Source organism: Scyliorhinus canicula, chromosome 4 (genome assembly GCF_902713615.1).
Source record: "Scyliorhinus canicula chromosome 4, sScyCan1.1, whole genome shotgun sequence".
Classification (NCBI taxonomy): Eukaryota; Metazoa; Chordata; class Chondrichthyes; order Carcharhiniformes; family Scyliorhinidae; genus Scyliorhinus; species Scyliorhinus canicula.
Window position 1 is genome coordinate 104,684,575 of NC_052149.1, and position 18,036 is coordinate 104,702,610.

Below are 18,036 nucleotides of genomic sequence, written 5' to 3' on the forward strand. Positions count from 1 at the left end.
ACTTATGCAGAATTGATTGATTTTATTGTCACATGTACCGAAGTACAGTGAAAAGTATTTTTCTGCGGCCAAGGGAACGTACACAGTAGACACAAAGAATAATCGACAAAGTACATTGACAAATATGTAATTGGTTACAGTGTAGAACAAGGGCCAAACAAAGCAAATACAACTTGAGCAAGAGCAGCATAGAGTGTCGTGAATAGTGTCTTACAGGGAACACATCAGTCCGAGGGAGAGTCATTTAAGCGTTTCATAGCTGTGGGGAAGAAGCTGTTCCTATGTCTGGATGTGCGGGTCTTCAGACTTCTGTATCTTCTGCCTGATGGAAGGGTCTGTAAAAGGGCAAAGTCTGGGTGCAAGGGGTCTCTGACAATGCTCTCTGCCTTCCTGAGGCAGTGGGAGGTGTAGACAGAACCAATGGGAGGGTGGCAAGCTTGTGCGTTGCGTTGGGCTGAGTTCACCACACTCTGCAATGAATTTGAAAGGGTTAAGCAGAAAAAAATTGATAGGTGGGCACGAGCATTGTGAGTTGAAACTATGAGGCTCTAAGAAAGGTCATGCTCACAGAGGAGTTTAAGAATTTCCTACCTCTTATAACCATGTTTAAGACCAGAGGGTGAAAGCAACTAGGCAGGCAGCAATTATGGCTGACGATTATGAGTTAATCCATAAATTTAAACAATTGTTCCATCACCTGCACAATTTTGAAAAGGATAGAAAATGGGAGAGTGAAAGGAAGGCAGGTAGCCAAGGTACAGAATGGATAGGTGGAAACGCTACAAGATTGTCTCCTCAGACCAGGAAGGAAGGTATCGAGGATAGAGGCAAGACTTTGAAGCCTAGGTGTTACCATTGTAACAAGGTGGGACACGTTAATTCAGTATGTTGGAAGTTACAGGGAAAGCCCGTGGGACTTGTGAAAGTTCATGAGGACGATTCTGAAAAGGAGAAAAAAGTGGAGAATACTATAGAGCAGACTGGTAGCTTTGACTGGACTTAGGAGACCTGAAAGAACTCGTATCTTTTCACCTTAATCTTGATTATTTGTCCACCTTTCCCCCTTCTGTGTTTGTCTGTCTTGTATGTGTGGGAAGTGATTGGAGCAATTAAAGGCGAGTCAGCTTGACATCAAACAGCTGTGTTACTGTATCATTCTTATTTGTTCTGGTTATTAAATAAACAGTAATTGTGTTTCAACTTACATACCAGGTGACTGTAATTGTTGGTCAGCCAAGGGCCAAAGATTGTTTTTTTTTAATAAGAATTATTGATTAATTCACTTGTACTGTAACTCCGGGACACGTGGGGCTGGAATTGACTGCGCACTTGCTCAGGGTGGCGTAACACCCTCCATTGATGACTAACAACTATTAGATATTCAAAAGACTTGAATTTCAAATCCTAACTTTTTACTTTTACCCCAAAGTTAAAATCCTAATAATGGTGCACCATTGCAATGAGAGTCAGCTTTAAAAAGTTGTCTCCCAGTCTACTTGTTGAATTATCTCCCAGGTTATGTTAACATCTGATGGATGTATCATAGATATCATAGAATTTACAGTGCAGAAGGAGGCCATTCAGCCCATCGAGTCTGCACCGGCTCTTGGAAAGAGCACCCTACGCAAGGTCAACAACTCCACCCTATCCCCATAACCCAGTAACCCCACCCAACACTAAGGGCAATTTTGGACACTAAGGGCAATTTATCATGGCCAATCCACCTAACTCATGGCCTGATGTCATGATAACTACACACATTTACAGAGAGGTCAAACCAATGGAGACATGTAGTCTGTAGATGCAGATTCCAAATAAATTGAGAAAGATATTGGGCACACTCGCAAAAGCCAATAATAACAGACATAAAATGATATTTTAGTACACTGAACTGTTGCTAAGTATTTCACCCTGAATTTGGCACAGTATTTTTAAAAACTGATTTGGGGTACATGACAGTAAATATTAAATAATAAAGTGCCAAATTATGTTTTTCAATGCTGCATTATGTTTTTCAATTTCCAGTCTGCTGAGAGTAATTTAAAGACTTGAATTGGTTAAACACTGGCAGTGATGAATAAGGTGCTCAAAATAAAGCAATTTAAATAAATGGTCTGCTGAAATGTATACGGTATTTTTATGAGTATAGGCCACATGCCTTCACTAATTTCAGATTGGTAATAAAAGGCAGAACAAGCTGCTCATTATCTACAAGGAACAATGACAACAAGTTACCTTATGAGAATACCAAAAGCGTTTACTCAGCCCAAGCAGGGTGAGAAAAAGCAAATCAGGTAGTTGAATCTAGTTGGAATGCTGCGCTGTGGATATTGAGTGGCCACAGAGGAGGCCAGGACATATTTCCCTGGGACAAGATGAAAACAAACTCCCAACAAGTTAAGTGAAAACTATACCAAAAGTAAAAATGCTGGAAAGTCTCAGCGGGTCTGGCAGCATCTGTAAGGAGAGAAAAGAGCTAACATTTCGAGTCCAGATAACCCTTTGTCAAAGCTTTGTCAAAGTGAAAACTACAGTTGAGCTTTGAGTATACTGCAATAAAAAAGGTGTGGGCTATAGTATAAAAAATTGGCATGTTTGTAAAACTACTTACAAAGATTATCCTCCAGTCCATAAGTTTTCAGAAGAAATAAATGGAAAATGTTGATTTTTAAACTGTATATATTTGCACATATGCATTATAATATTCCTTTACTCTATCAGCCCCAATACAGAATTGTTTTATTTTTTTTTCTGTAGGAAAAAGAGAAAAAGTACATGCTCCCATTAGACTATCTGAAAATTCGAGATGTGGAGAAAAGTTTCATGTCCAGCAAATACGTATTCGCACTTTTTAACACCGAGCAGAGGTAAAAACGCATACTTTTTTTGTGGTTAGAACCAGGCCTTTCCATTTTCAGTAGACTTCTGAGGTTTTGACCATATTTGTGTATTCTATACCTTGTACAGAATTATGTAGCTTCTCCAATGTTGAATAACTTGCATGTCTGGATCACACTTGGAAGAAAGGTGCTTTTTATTCATACAATTATTTACATAGAAGGATATTTATTTGATTTTTTTTAAAAGGTCAATTTTCATTAAGACACAGAGTCCAATGAATAGTATGATGGCTGGAAGACTTTAAGAATATTGGATTCTAAGTATTGGACATTTTAAGAGTAAAAAATCTGGGGTTAGAGTGTTTTTGACTGCTGTGGTCATGTTTTAACAAAAAAAATTTGTTTGCAGGGCAGCCAGAAGGTGAAATTGTCAATTCAGTCTGGGCTAATGGACTTTAGTTTAACTGGAAAAGTCCCTATGAAGTTCATATGTTTTACAGTCTGTAAAGATCATTTATTTTCAGCTTGGGGAGATGAGATCATTGTTGCGTGCAGAGAAACATTTTGGAAAGTTTTAGAGAGGCAGTTTTTGTGGAGAAAAGTTGGAGATGGGAATTGAATTCTGATCTGCCTGACATTGAGTCATCAATTCTCCCACAGTAAGATAGTTATAAAAGAATAATATGTGAAACAGAGTAGTCTTGTCCGGGGACAAGGAAGAAACTGAAACACACCAGGTGAACCAGCTTTTTGAAGATATTCAGCCAGAGTCTGAAGGAGTTCTACCACGTTCTAGCTATGAAGAAAGGTTGAGTAGATTAGGATTGTTTTCTTTGGAAAGACAGAGGTTGAGGGGGACCTGATTGAGGTCTACAAAATTATGAGAGGTATGCACAGGGTGGATAGCAACAAGCTTTTTCCAAGAGTGGGGGTGTCAATTACAAGGGGTCACGATTTCAAGGTGAGAGGGGGAAAGTTGAAGTGAGACGTGCGTGTAAAGTTTTTTATGCAGAGGGTGGTGGGTGCCTGGAACGCTTTGCCAGTAGAGGTGGGCACGATAGCATCATTTAAGATGCATCTAGACAGATATATGAACGGGCGGGGAACAGAGGGAAGTAGATCCTTGGAAAATAGGCGACAGGTTTAGATAAAGGATCTGGATCTGCGCAGGCTGGGAGTGTCGAAGGGCCTGTTCCTGTGCTGTAATTTTCTTTGTTCTTTGTTTTGTTAAGAGTCCAAATCTGTTCTTTGATGCCAGTATTACTTTGTGGCCATGTAGCTTATGTAGCTTCTCCTATGTTAGTTAGATAGTTTGAGAGTTGCAAGCCTTTGGGCGCGATTCTCCGCTCCCCACGCCGCGTGGGAGAATCGCGGGAGGGCCCCCCGACAAATTTCACGCCTCCCTCGCGCCCCCCGCGATTCTCCCCCCCCCCCCCCCCCCCCCCCCCACCACAGCTCGGAAAATCGCCGCTCGCCGTTTTTCACGGCGACTGCCGATTCTCCGACCCGGATGGGCCGAGCAGTCTGCCGTTCGCGACCGTTTCATGACGGTGGCAACCACACCTGGTCGCTGCCGTCGTGAAACGGGTGTGGAGATGCCCATTTATGGCTTGTAGGGGGCCTGGTGGGGAATGAGCACCACAACTGTGCTCAGGAGGGGACAGGCCCGCGATCGGTGCCCACCGATCGTCGGGCCGGCGTCTCAATCGGACGCACTATTTCCCCTCCGCCACCCCGCAAGATCAAGCTGCCACGCCTTGCGGGGCGGCTGAGAGGAAAGACGGCCACCATGCATGCGCGGGTTCGAGCTGTTAGCGTTGTGTCGTCAGCCGCGCATGCGCGGGTTGGAGCCGGACAACCTGCGCATGCGCGGCTGACGTCATTAGGTGCGCCGGCCGCGTCATTCTCGGCGTGACGCCCCCGCGGCCGAGAGTTACGGAGCGCCGCTCCTAGCCCCGCCGGGAGGGGAGAATAGGGGGTGAGGAGCGGCCTCCGAGGCCGTCGTGAAACTCGGCCGAGTTCACGACGGCCCTCCCGATTTTTCCCGGGAGCGGAGAATTCCGCCCTTTGTTCTTGTTGTTTAATGGGAAATTGAGTAGTCGTGTAATCTGTTCTTTTCAGGTGTGAAGTTCAAAAGGTGAATATTGTATTCATAGTAAAGTTTTATTTTAAAAATTCCAAAGCCCTATTTCTTCATGCAATCACTCGTGGAGCTAATCAATTTTGCTTTAATTTGTTAATACAACAAATTCAAAAGGAATAATTATTTACACATAATTTTGTTTTTGTCCGGCAATAACAGCATTTATGAATTTGTTTTTCTAAATGATTTGAAAACAGCTAATAAATGTTCAATTAATGATGAGCACCTTTTAGCATTGTGGCGAAGATGGGGCAGTGATGCTCATTAACAGAGGGATGGTAAATTGCTAGTCTGTTGATCTATGGAGAATTAGGGATATAGTTGCTGGTATTGCCATCACAAGGGTATGTGACAGTCCCCCTTTCCCCTCTTCCTCGGCTGCACATATATACCTGGCGATAAGGACTGTGCCCTCATGATGGTGAGATTATTTGGCAAGTAGCAAATCATGATAAGACCTCTGCTGAGTTCTGCAGACTCCTTCAGCACTGCTCAGGTTAAGGAAGTACCTCAGTGATGTGCTCCATTATAATTCATGTGACAGCCTGCCTTTTGTTCTCTGCATACTCACCACATGTGCATGGGTTGCATGTCAGAGTCGTGAGCCATGTGGCTTCTGGAAACCTTTGTTGCCCAATTGCAGCCCTCTTCGTTCCTCATGGTGGCTCGAATGCTGATGGTATTGGGTTTTGACCTGCATGATACACTGCATGTGACAGCACTGCAGCTGCACGTTAAGGGAGTGGAATCCTTTCCTGTTGTGGTATGCAATGTATATAGGAATTTCAAATATATATTGTATTATATGTATCTGGTGCAGTAATGATTAAAAGCCTAGGTTAGTGTGTGTGCATATCAGCTGCAGTAATGTTTTATATAAATCCTGCTTTAAAAGGCAGACAGACTGGCTACAGAAGGTACAACTAGGACATCATAAAAATGAGGTCATCCTGGTTTCAAACAATACTTAAGTTTAAAAGGACAATCCTAATAGATTTTTGTTATGATTTCTGGGGAGCAGATAATTCGAGACATTGTGTTTAAACGTAAGTATTCAGCTCATGGGATTTGAGTGGGATAGAGATGATGTAACAAATGGGAGGAGCTAGGTCTGTATCAGGTCTCTAGCAGTAAGTCAGTCAGTTTAGATTTAACTGTGAACAGAACAGCAGCTTCTGAAAGAGCTGTCAATTAAAACAGTGGTTTGATATTGACAAGAATCTTCAGGCTGTTTCCTGAAGGTTCTCTCTTTTTTCAAGCAGTCTTTCCATGACATCTCTGTACAGCAAGTATTCCTGTGTTTGCTAACTTTATCTAAAAGTGGGTTTTGACCTGTGATGGGTTTTGTTTGATGGGAAATAAAGAAGGTAGCAGTTAGGAGTTTGCGTGTTTCATTTTATTGTTAAGAGCTGTTAACTGTTGTGTAAGCTTTGCTTTTGTGATAAGATAATTAAAAACTCTGATAATAAAGTTTAAAAAAATATATACCATATCCCTATTTGTGTGTGGAATCACCCCTGGAGCAAAGTATTCTTTTCCTGACAGTTTTACAAATTAAAAAAAAGTTAGGGTTTCTGTCCAGTATCCTAGCAAACATGGGGGTCTGGGCCGAGATCGGAATACGTACGCCTCTGAGTTGGCATGTGACATACACAGGAGGAGAAATGCAATCTTCACCTTTCTCTGCTTTTCTATGGCAAGAGAGAATGAAATGTGTTGAGCTCTCGTGGAATATACAATTCACTGACGTCCTTCATGCAGTTGTGATTGACATACTGAGAAATGTTGCAAATATCGCCTATTGCAGCCTAAAAGGAGACATACGCATAGAAGTTCACGAGCACGTTGCCTTTATAGCCATGGCGTTCTGACTTCACCCTCTGTAATGAGGCTGCGGACTTCCTTAATGAAGCAGTGATATCTGATGCAGTGTTCTGTGCAGAGCGTGGGTTAGAAGAATTGCTTACTGAACACTGGGAGGATGTGGCTTCCTGCTGGGTGCCCGCCTCCCTATCCTCCTCTTTGCTAAGCATGGTCTGCTGTTTGGCAATCCTGCTCATTCTCCCTGTCATGCTGCAGGCCAAAGGGGATGCATCTCATGAGAGCAAGTGATTGGCACAGAATACTTGAAGTCAGGACAAAGTTCTTCAAAACTTGCCACACCTCTCTTCGTAGAATTCAGCACCTTGAAAAGACTGTGGGAACCATCACATATTTCTACGAGTGCAATCAGACCCCATAGCAATTAGTTGAAAAGTGGTTGATGTTCTCCCTGCTGGGGGTTCCTTCCTGCTGCTAATACCATATTCAACATTGTACGGTTAAGAGAAGGTGGTAGCTAGAGTACTGTTAGCTAGAGGTTTAAAATAGCATCACTGGCAGTAGATTAGTGTCACATACTGTCCCATGTCACTCCAAATGGTCTCACCAAAGTGGAGCCCAGTGCAACCTGCGGCAAAGTTTGTATGCATGCTGTAGATGCCAATCTGGATACAAAATGGCAGCCATAGCACTGGAAAAGCAGCACTGCACATGCGCATTTTGCATCTGTAGACTGAGAATACAGAGAAATCGAGGGGTCAAAAGGGGTAGAGTTTTGCAATTCAGATGTTCATGTGGAAGCTGATACAGACATTCTCACCAATGGACAGCTGGTAGATAAGAAAAAGAGGGGGGCCAAACATCATTTATTAGGGGAATCTGGAGGAGCCATTGCTGGAGTGAAAATCAAAAATCGTTGCTAAAACAAATCAAATCGATATAGGTGGAACAAGACAAGGGCAGTCCTAAGGTTTTGGCAGTAGCGGCAAGGCTTTGGAGTGAATGATGTATTCAGTCACTGAAGGGTACAGAGAGTTACTGGAAGACAGGAGGGATCATGCACCATGATGAAAGAACACAAGATTGTAAAATATTTACAGCACAGAAACAGCTCATTTGGCCCAATATGTCTACGTCAGCGTTTATGATTAACGTGAGCCCCCTCCCAATCTTCTTCATCATCTTACTCCATCAATACATCTTTCCGAAAGTTTTTTAAAAATTATTTACCGGATGTGTCTGCCGCTGGCTAGGCCAGCATTTATTCCCCATCCATAATTGCTCTTGACAAGGTGGTAGTGAGATGCCTTCTTAAACAACTGCAGTCTATGGTGTAGATAGACCCACAGTGCTTTTCGGTGGAGAGTTCCAGGATTTTGACCAAGTGACAGTGAAGAACGGTGATTATATTCCCAAGTCAGGATGGTGAGTAGCTTCGAGGGGAACTTTCAGGTGGTGGTGTTCCCATGTGCCTGTTGCCTTGTCCTTCTCGATGGTAGTGGTCGGGGGTTTGGAAGGTGTTTGGCTAAGGAGCGTTGGTGAGTTTCTGCAGTACATCTTGTAGATGGTACACACTACTGCCACTGTGCCTGGCGTGGAGGGAGTGAAGGTTTGTGGAAGGGGTGCCAATGAAGCAGGCTGCTTTGTCCTGGCTAGTGTCAAGCTTCTTGAGTGTTGTGGGAGCTTTACTCATCCAGGCAAGTGGAGAGTATTCCATCATACTCCTGACTTATGCCTTGTAGATGCTGGACAGGAGTTACTTGCCGTAGGATCCCAAGCCTCTGACCTGCTCTTGTAACTACATTACTCATACGGCTAGTCCAGTTCAGTTTCTGGTCAATTGTAACCCCTGGGATGTTGCTGATGGGGGATTCAACAATGGTGATGCCATTGAATGTCTAGGGGTGATAGTTAGAGTCTCTCTTGTTGGAGATTGTCTTTGCCTGGCACTTGTGTGGCACGAATGTTGCTTGCCGCTTGTTAGCGCAGGTCAGGATATTGTCCAAACTTTTCTGCATTTGGATATGGATTACTTCCATTTCTGAAGAGTTGCGAATGGTGCTGAACATTCCCACTTCTGACCTTATGGAAGGAAGGTATTGATGAAGCAACTGAAGTTGGTTGGGCCTAGGACACTACCCTGAGGAATTCCTGGAACTGAGATGATTGACCTCGAATAACTTCAGCAGTCTTTCTTTGTGCTAAACATGACTCCAACCAGCAGAGAGCTTTCTCACAGATTCCCATTGACTCCAATTTTGCAATGGCTTCTTGATGCCAGATTCAATCAAATGTAGTCACTCAGACCTCACCTCTTGAGTTCCGTGCATTTTTCCATGTTTGAGCCAAGGCTGTAATGAGGTCGGAGCTGTGTGGTCCTGGTGGAACCCAAACTGAGTGTCAGTTTTGCCAAGCAAGTGCCGCTTGATAGCACTGTTGATGACCCCTTCCATCACATCATTGATGGTGTGCTACATGGTCATGTTGGAATTGTCCTGCTCTTTGTGTACTGGACCTACCTGGACAATGTTCCACCTTACTGAGTAGATGCCAGTGTCGTAGCTGTTTTGGAATAGCTTGGCTAAAGGGACAGCAAGTTCTGGAGCACAGGCCTTATGTACGATTGTCACAATTTTGTCAGTGCCATAGCCTTTTCAATATCCAGCCGTTTCTTGATATCACGTGGAGTGAATCAAATTGGCTGAAGACTGGTATCTGTAATGCAGGGGACCTCCAGAGGAGAGAAGCAAAGTTTGGGGTTATTGTTCTTCGCCAGGATAATCTTACAGTGGTGGTCAAATTTACGAAAGAGAGAGGCTGGGAAGGGCCTGACATGATTGAGCCATGTTGATTGGTGGCCAATCTAGTTGCGAACGAGATATGCTCATCTTTGTAAACTTTGGCTTTAACAACAATAAAAAACTGATTTTTCCGAATGATTTCAATAGAAGCTGGAGTTGAACTTTGGATAATTTGCTTCAAAGAGATTGAGGGAAATAAAGCACACAACACAGAATGAAATATTCTCAAGTCTGCTAAATTGAACCTTCACAACAGTTCATACAAATGAAAAGTATTTGTACAATTTAATTATTCTAGTTGTAATGAAGAGAAACTAATTATTTTCTCTGAATCAATTTTTTTTAAAAATTTGTCATCTAGACAAAAGTCTTAGAAATTTATTTGCAAATTTTCTAGCTGCTGATGTAAATTGTCTCTTAAAAGCATCTCCACACCCTTCTTTCAGCAGTGCAACCCTCTGACTCACCATGACCAATAGCACAGAAAGAACTGCTCCCAATTAATGTATATCTTGCACCACGCCACTTTTCAGATACCACATTTGTATGAAGCACCAAGAAATCGCAACTTAACCATGTGAAACAGAAGTGTGCAAAAAGCGAAAAAAAAGCTATCCATATCCTGCTGTTTTTTCTGACCTTTTGATAACCTGGCGTCTACCCAAGGAGGGGAGCCAAGCAGCTGGCAATCTGCACAGACTTCCAAATGCAACAGTAATTATTGACTGTAATTGACTTCAGGATGTGCCCATTTACACCAGTTACCCACGGGGAATACCTGAAAACTAGCTTCAAAGGGATAGACGGGGTTAACAGCTAAATATCTTAACTGTGCTCCAGACTCCAGATTACCCATGAGCAATGTCACAGGAGTTCACATTTGCAGCAGAAAAAAAGAGTTCCAGTGACTGTGTTGGAGAGTTGGGAACTTGCATCCCAGTGCATTTAATCCTAACACTGAAGCTAATGAAAACAATATGTATGCTCTTTTAGTATTAAAGAATTCTTTGTTCTCAATCCAAATATGCAAAATGACTTGTTTTCATTTCTTAAATGGTTTTCATTTGGTTATTTTTCCTTAAAGTTCTTGTCCTGTGAGGTTATTTTTAATACCGTAAAAGCTAACCTGGACAATTCATTGTTTGATCGACCTGGAATTGCAACTGTTTCTCAATTTTATTTTTAAGACTGACTTTTTTGAATAATTTTTCTTACACTAATATTTATTTTGAGAAGAAAAAACCAGATTTTTTTCTTTAGTTCTGCTAATCTGGTTTCACTAAGATTTAAGTAGATGGAAAGAAACAGTGCCAAGTCGGTTTTAGATTAAGGTGGCTCGCATTGGAAATTAAAATCTTCTGCACATCCTTACACTTGATGATTGGTGGACTGAGCATTTTATAGCTAGGTAAATACTTGAAAGATTATTTATCAAAATACTGGGATGGCAATTTGTACATGCCATTATGTTCTGTTGCATTTTCTTTGACCGTCATCAGGTTTTGCAAAGGTTTTCTCCAAAATGAGAGAGGGAAAATTCTTGGCACATCACAGAATTCAACTGGTTTTAATTTTCGAGTTTCCTCTTCAAACAGTCTAATTATTGACAGATTTCTGTCCTCCTCACATAGGAGGACAGTACACATAGATGCCACAGTCAAATAATGCGTTCACATGGAGGATCTTGCATCAATTTGATGGGGATCTATTTTGATTCTTGGAATTTAAGCCATTAACTAAGTAGTCGGTTGTGAGGGGCTGGAGCTGGAACATTATTGAGGAAACAAGTTCTATTAATTAAGCATGTAATTCAGTGAAGATTAAGAGAAAATCATAGCAATTGGGCTCGTATGGAGCATAAACACTAACGGGGAGCTGTTGAAATGTATGTGTGCATGTGGACTGAATGGCTTTTTCTATGCTGTAAATATTCAGTACAGTTATCCCTCATTTTGTGCTCCTGATATGTTCCTAAAGAATGACATGAGAATGGTTATGTGTAAAAATATGTAATAAGTGTGGATTATTTTCGTAACCTGTAATTTTTTCATTAAAAACCTATTGGTTGCCATGAACCTAACTGGCCCAAAAATCCTTATTCACTCGCCAACTCTTTCTACTTCCCTCCTGCTCACAGCTTGCTGTTTCCTTCTCCCAATTCTCCTGCTCATTGCCTCTTCTGACCCTCCTGCTCACTGTTTCCCTCCCCCAACCCTCCTACTTGCCTCTCTGTGCCTCCAAAAATCACACTTGCCATTTCCCTCCCTGAACAGTTCAGTTTCCCACTTCCCTCCCCCAACTGTTCCGATCGCCACTTTCCTCTCCCAGTCCTTCTGCTCACGGTTTTCCGCCTACCCCCCAACCCCCTTCCACTTCCTTCTCCGACCTACCGCCCCTCTCCCAAGCCCTTGCTCATAGAGAGGAGTTCACAAAATTCCCCAAGTGCGGTCAGCCGGCCATTTGGCTGCATGAACGAACCCAGGTTATTCATGAGGTCAAAGTCAGAAAAGCTCCCGTTAGCTTCGTAATCCTGCAGTCAGCTGAATGAAATGAGAGTTGCAAAGAACTAGTCTTTTGCTCGCTCAAAGTGAAGGTTCAGGGGAGGGAAGCAGTGATCAAGGGAGTTAGGGGTGGGAAGCAGCGACTGCAAGGATCAGGGGAAGCAGGAGGCAGTTTGTTTATTAAAAAACCGTACAGTAAACGTGCTAAAACAAAAGTGAAGTCAGTGCTATTCGGGGAGTTTACCTAATTTACAACCATGCTAAAACCAAAATGTGCTATTAGTATATGCTTTAAATGGGGATACCTGTGATACTTGGAAATGTTTTTAAAATTAAGAAGCAGAAACATTTCCACTCCAACTGTTATATTCCTTGGTGCCGACATCCGGTGGCGGCGATGTAATGAGTGGGTGCACATCAGGTGGCTCTCTTCCCAAACAAATCTAAAAGAGGGAATTTTTCGAGAATTTTGCTAAAAAAGCCCACCAAAACCCAGCCAAAGGCGAAAGACACATAAAAGGAATATGCCTGGAAATAAGAAACCAAGGGGATGGCGAGATGTAAGGAGCCGAAGCGAAGGAAAGGGGCAAGAGCTGCGGGCGTGCAGGCAGGATTAGAGGGAAGAATGAAGAAGCGTGCTGATAAAGGAACTAAACGCCGCGAAGGAGGTGATCAGGACAGAGCTCCACATGCAGTGAACCATAGAAGGCCTGGGAAGGAAGGTGGAGGAGCAGGAGAAAACAATCCTGGAGTTGGAGAAATCCGCATCGGATCAGAGCGACAGGATTGTAGCTCTGGAAACCGAGGTGAGAAGGTTGGTGATGACCCAGGGGAACCTAAAAGGGAAAGTGGAGGACCAGGAAAACAGGTCCAGACGGAAGAATAGCGGGCCTGCCAGAGGAAATAGAGGGCAGAGACCCAATGGACTACATCATCCATATGCTGGGCAAGCTAGTGGGGAGGGAGGGCTTTCCAAACCCCGCAGAAATAGACAGGGCGCACAGATCACCTTGGACCAGGTCCAAAGCCAGGGAGCAGCCCAGAGCGATTATCGCAAAGGTTCCAGGACAGGGGAAAAATCCTAAGGCGGGCCAGCCAGATGAAATTGTGTACGTGGGAAGGGAAGAAGATAAGGATGTACCAGGACATTGGGGCGGACCTGACATAAAGAAGGGCTGAATTCAACAGAGCAAAATCAGCACTCTACAAAAGTGGGGTGCGATTTGGGATGTTATTCCCGGCCAGACTCTGGGTAACATTCATGGGAAAGGAACTGTATTTGAACACCCTAGTGGAGGCTGATGAGTTTGTTAAATCAAACAAATTGGGGGAGGAACATTCACAACAACAATGAAAGCTGCAGGGGCGGAAAAAAGAATTAGAAAAAAGAGCGGAGGACAGACTGCAAACAGGCAATGATATTGATGCACTATCAATTACGACGAGACAAGAGTAGAGTGCAATCAAGGCTTTATTAAGCTGAGATCTGTGGCCTCCTGTAGCTGCTGCCGAAACGGCTGCAGCTCGGTGAGCACACACATTTATACTCCGCCTACTGGTCTGAGCCAGCAGGCAGGGATCTACCCCCGTACCTGTGGTACAGGAGCCTTACCATATCACATCTCATATGTGATAGATACAACAGTGGTGACTACCACATTCACCCCCTGTTAAAAAAGAGTCCAGCAGGGGTGGTGGCAAAACTTATTTACATGCATTTTAAGGTTAACATTTTGGGGAAAGTTCACAAATTCAGCCGATCGGGTGCCTTAATCCTCCATTATGAGCGCTGCAGTCCCGCTGGCGGCGCAGGCATCGGCTCAGCTGCCGGTGACTCCGGGAGCGTGTAGACCTCATCTTCGTCCCCGGGTGGGACCAAGGGGAGGACAGATCGTCCTGGAGCGGGGTCTGTGGTGAGCTGCACTGGGGGGAGGAAGGGTGGCGCCGGGGCAGAGGGGAGGGGAGTTGGGAAACCAGCTGTTGCCAGGTCCCTGAAGGAGACTGTATCTTGGCGACCGTCGGGGTATGCCACGTAGGCGTACTGCAGGTTTGCATGGAGTAGCTGTACCCTCTGGACCAACAGATTCGCCTGTGGAGCCGCACGTGCTTGCGGACGAGAATGGGTCCTGGAGCTGCCAGCCACGTTGGGAGCGAAACCCCAGAGGTGGACTTCCTGGGGAAGGCAAAAAGACGTTCATGGGGGTTGCATTAGTCGCAGTGCAAAGTAGCAATCGGATGGAGTGAAGGGCGCGGGGAGGACCTCCTACCAGCATGAGACCGGGAGATTATTGGACCGTAGGGCCAGCTGGACGGCCTTCCAGACCATCCCATTCTCCCGGTCGACCTGCCTGATTCCCCGGGGGTTGTAGCTGGTCGTCCTGCTCAAGGCGATGCCCTTGCTGAGCAGGTACTGGCGCAGCGCATCACTCAGAAAGGAGGATCCCCGGTCGCTGTGGATGTAGGTGGGGAAACCGAACAGGGCGAAGGTGGTGTTGAGTGCTTTGATGACTGTGGCAGACGTCATATCAGGGCATGGGACAGGGAAGGGGAATCTCGAGTGTTGCACGTTTTACGTGAGTGTATTACGCGTTTATTGGAGTATATTAACACGCCTCCGTTTAAAGGCCGTGTGCTTAACACTACTACAGCTCTGTGTGTGTATTTTCAGCTCGGAGTCGCCAGGTGCCGTATTTAGACACCTCACAAGTATGTCAAGGTCAGGTTCAAAGTAATAAAACTATACACCGATTAGTAAGTTCAAACGATTAATATTTATTATACAAATATAATAAATACGCATGCATACGCTAAAGACTAATACTTATTTCTACTATTAAACGACTAAACACTTATCTAAGTAGGAACCAGCAAGCTCAGGGGACAAGGCCTTTGTTCCTTTCCGGACTGCACCTTCTGTTCTCTAATAGTCGGCTAGAGTATAGGTAATGCCGGGGTCACGTAGCGAGCGTCGTTTGGCACTTACTGAACGATGGCTGGTGCTGAACGGCTGGTGATGGAAGACAGGATCTGGAGGCTGGAGTCGGAGTCAGGATGCAACAGCAGATCGGGGCCGGAGTCAAAACAGCAGTCCAAGCCGGAGCACAAAAACAGCGAGGCCGGAGCAAAACAGCAACGGAGCCGGAGCACAACAGACAGAACCATGTGCGGGGTCTACCTTTATAGGTCCCCCAATGTCCGTGCCTCTTCTGGGCGGGCCTTTACCTGCCATGTATCGATTGGGTCATTTCCCAATCGATATCTTACAAATCCCCCAATCTGAGGGTCTCTTCTCGATGGGTGGGGCGGTCTCTAGGGTCTTTTGTGATGGATACTTCTGGTGCCGTTTCGTCTGGGCGTCCACTCAAAGTATCCATTCAAACTCAAATGTTGCTATTGTGTGGGCCCAGATCTGGATCGCCTCATTACTATGCAAAGCGTTTTGCTATTTACACCTTTGGTTGAGATCTTGCACCTGGCCATAAACTAGTTTCGATACGTGCAGAATGCTAATTAGCCTTTGCAAACTGCTTGTCCTGGCTAAGACTGTTTTCTCCCTACAGCCTTAGCAGTTCTCCATTTTGGTAGCCCAGTGTCCATCTTAGGTGGCTACAGGAGTATTCGTCGACCACGTTATGAAAGTACGTGTTACGGTTGGTGGAGGGGAGGGGCTCTTTGAAATCCACGCTGAAGCGTTCAAAAGGGCGGGAGACCTTCACTAGATGCGCGCGGTCTGGCCGGTAGAAGTACGGATGGCACTCCGCGCAGACCTGGCAGTCTCTGGTGATAGCCCCGACCTCCTCAATGGAGTAGGGCAGATTGCGGGCCTTTATGAAGTGAAAGAACCGGGTGACCCCTGGGTGACAGAGAGCGTCGTGTAGGGTCCGGAGTCAGGCCACTTGTGCGCTGGCACATGTACCTCGCGATAGGGTATTGGGAGGCTCGTTGAGCTTACCGGGGCGATACAAAATCTCGTAATTGTAGGTGGAGAGCTCGATCCTCCACCTCAAGATTTTATCATTTTTGATCTTGCCCTGCTGTGTGTTATTGAACATGAAGGCAACCCACCATTGGTCAGTGAGGAGAGTGAATCTACTGTAGGCAAGGTAATGGCTCCACTGCCGCACAGCTTCTACGATGGCTTGGGCCTCCTTCTCGACGGAGGAGTGCCGAATTTCAGAGGCATGAAGGGTGCGTGAAAAGAATGCCACGGGCCTGCCTGCCTGGTTGAGGGTGGTCTGATGCATTGCTCTCGACTTGGAAGGGGAGCTTTTCATCGACCACGTGTATCGCGGCCTTGGCGATGTCGGCCTTGATACGGTTGAAGGCCTGGTGAGCCTCGGCCGTCAGGGGGAAATGAGGGGGCGGGTTTTATCCACATAGTTAGGGACCCACTGGGCGTAGTATGAGAAGAACCCCAGGCATCGTTTTAGGACCTTGGGGCAGTGGGTGAGGGGGAGTTCTATGAGGGGGCGCATGCGTTTGGGGTCGGGCCCCAGAACTCCATTTTGCACCACATAGCCAAGGATGGCTAGGCGGTTGGTGCTGAACACGCACTTCTCCTTGTTGTATGTAAGGTTGAGGAGTTTGGCGGTGTGGAGGGATTTGGAAACGTTAGCGTTGTGGTCCTGCTGGTCGTGGCCGCAGATGATGACATTATCCAGGTACGGGAAGGTGGCCTGCAGTCCGTACCGGTCAATCATTCGGTCCATCTCCCATTGGAAGACCGAGACCCCATTAGTGACGCCAAAGGGAACCCTAAGGAAGTGGTAAAGGCGGCCGTCTTCTCGTTTGAAGCGGCCTGTGCAATCTGATTGACCATATCAGATATGCGTGGGAGGGGGCACGCGTCGAGCTGCGTGTACCGATTGGTCTGACTGTAGTCAATGACCATCCTGTGTTTCTCCCCAGTTTTCACAATTACCACTTGGGCTCTCAAGGGGCTGTTGCTGGCCTCGATGATGCCTTCCCGCAGTAGCCGCTGGACCTCAGACCTGATGAAGGTCCTGTCCTGGGCACTGTACCGTCTGCTCCTGGTGGCGACGGGTTTGCAATGCGGGGTGAGGTTTGCAAACAGAGAAGGCGGGGCGACCTTGAGGGTCACGAGGCCACATACAGTAAGGGGTGGTAGGGCCCCGCCGAATTTCAGAGTTAGACTTTGGAGGTTGCACTGGAGGTCCAGGCCGCGTAGCAAGGCAGCGCAGAGGTTGCAGAGGACGTCACTGAACTCTACGCTCTGGATGGTGAGGGTGGCGGTGCAGTACCCCCGGATCTACACGGAGTGGGATCCGGAGGCCAGGGAGATTTGCTGATTGATGGGGTGTACCGCTAGGGAGCAGCGCCTTACCGTATCGGGGTGGATAAAGCTCTCTGTGCTCCCGGAGTCAAGAAGGCATGGGGTGGGATTCTCCGACCCCCCCTCTGGGTAGGAGAATCGCCGGGGGCCGGCGTCAATCCCGCCCCCACCGTGTCCCGAATTCTCCGGCACCGGAGATTCGGCCGGGGCGGTAATCGCTCCGCGCTGGTTGGCGGGCAACCCCGGTGATTCTCCGGCCCGCGATGGGCCGACGTCCCGCCGCTGTCAAGCCTCTCCTGCTGCCGTAGATCAAACAATCTACCTTACCGGTGGGAGCAGGTGGCGCGGGGGGGCTCCAGGGTCCTGGGGGGGGGGGGGGGGGGGGGGCGCGGGGCAATCTGGCCGCGGGGGGTGTCCCATGGTGGCCTGCCCCGCGATCGGGACCCACCGATCGGCGGGCGGGCCTGTGCTGTGGGGACACTCTATTCATTCCGCCTTCACCATAGTCTTCACCATGGCGGAGGCAGAAGTGACCCCCTCCCCTGCGCATGCACGGGGATGACATCAGCAGCAGCTGACTCTCCGGCGCATGCGCGGACTTCAACTTGCCGGCGAAGTCCCTTCGGCCCCAGCTGGC

At 46.3% G+C, this 18,036-nt stretch overlaps 1 protein-coding gene across 5 annotated transcripts in view; it reads left to right on the top strand.

Moving 5' to 3' along the window:
• Positions 1-18,036, top strand: part of dnm3a (dynamin 3a) — a 338,917-nt gene that overhangs the window by 251,547 nt on the left and 69,334 nt on the right. For all 5 annotated transcript variants that reach the window (XM_038794962.1, XM_038794965.1, XM_038794964.1 and 2 more), the window contains one exon: positions 2,758-2,867. In XM_038794962.1, coding sequence (XP_038650890.1) covers positions 2,758-2,867 — 110 coding nt within the window. The remainder of the gene's footprint in view (positions 1-2,757; positions 2,868-18,036) is intronic.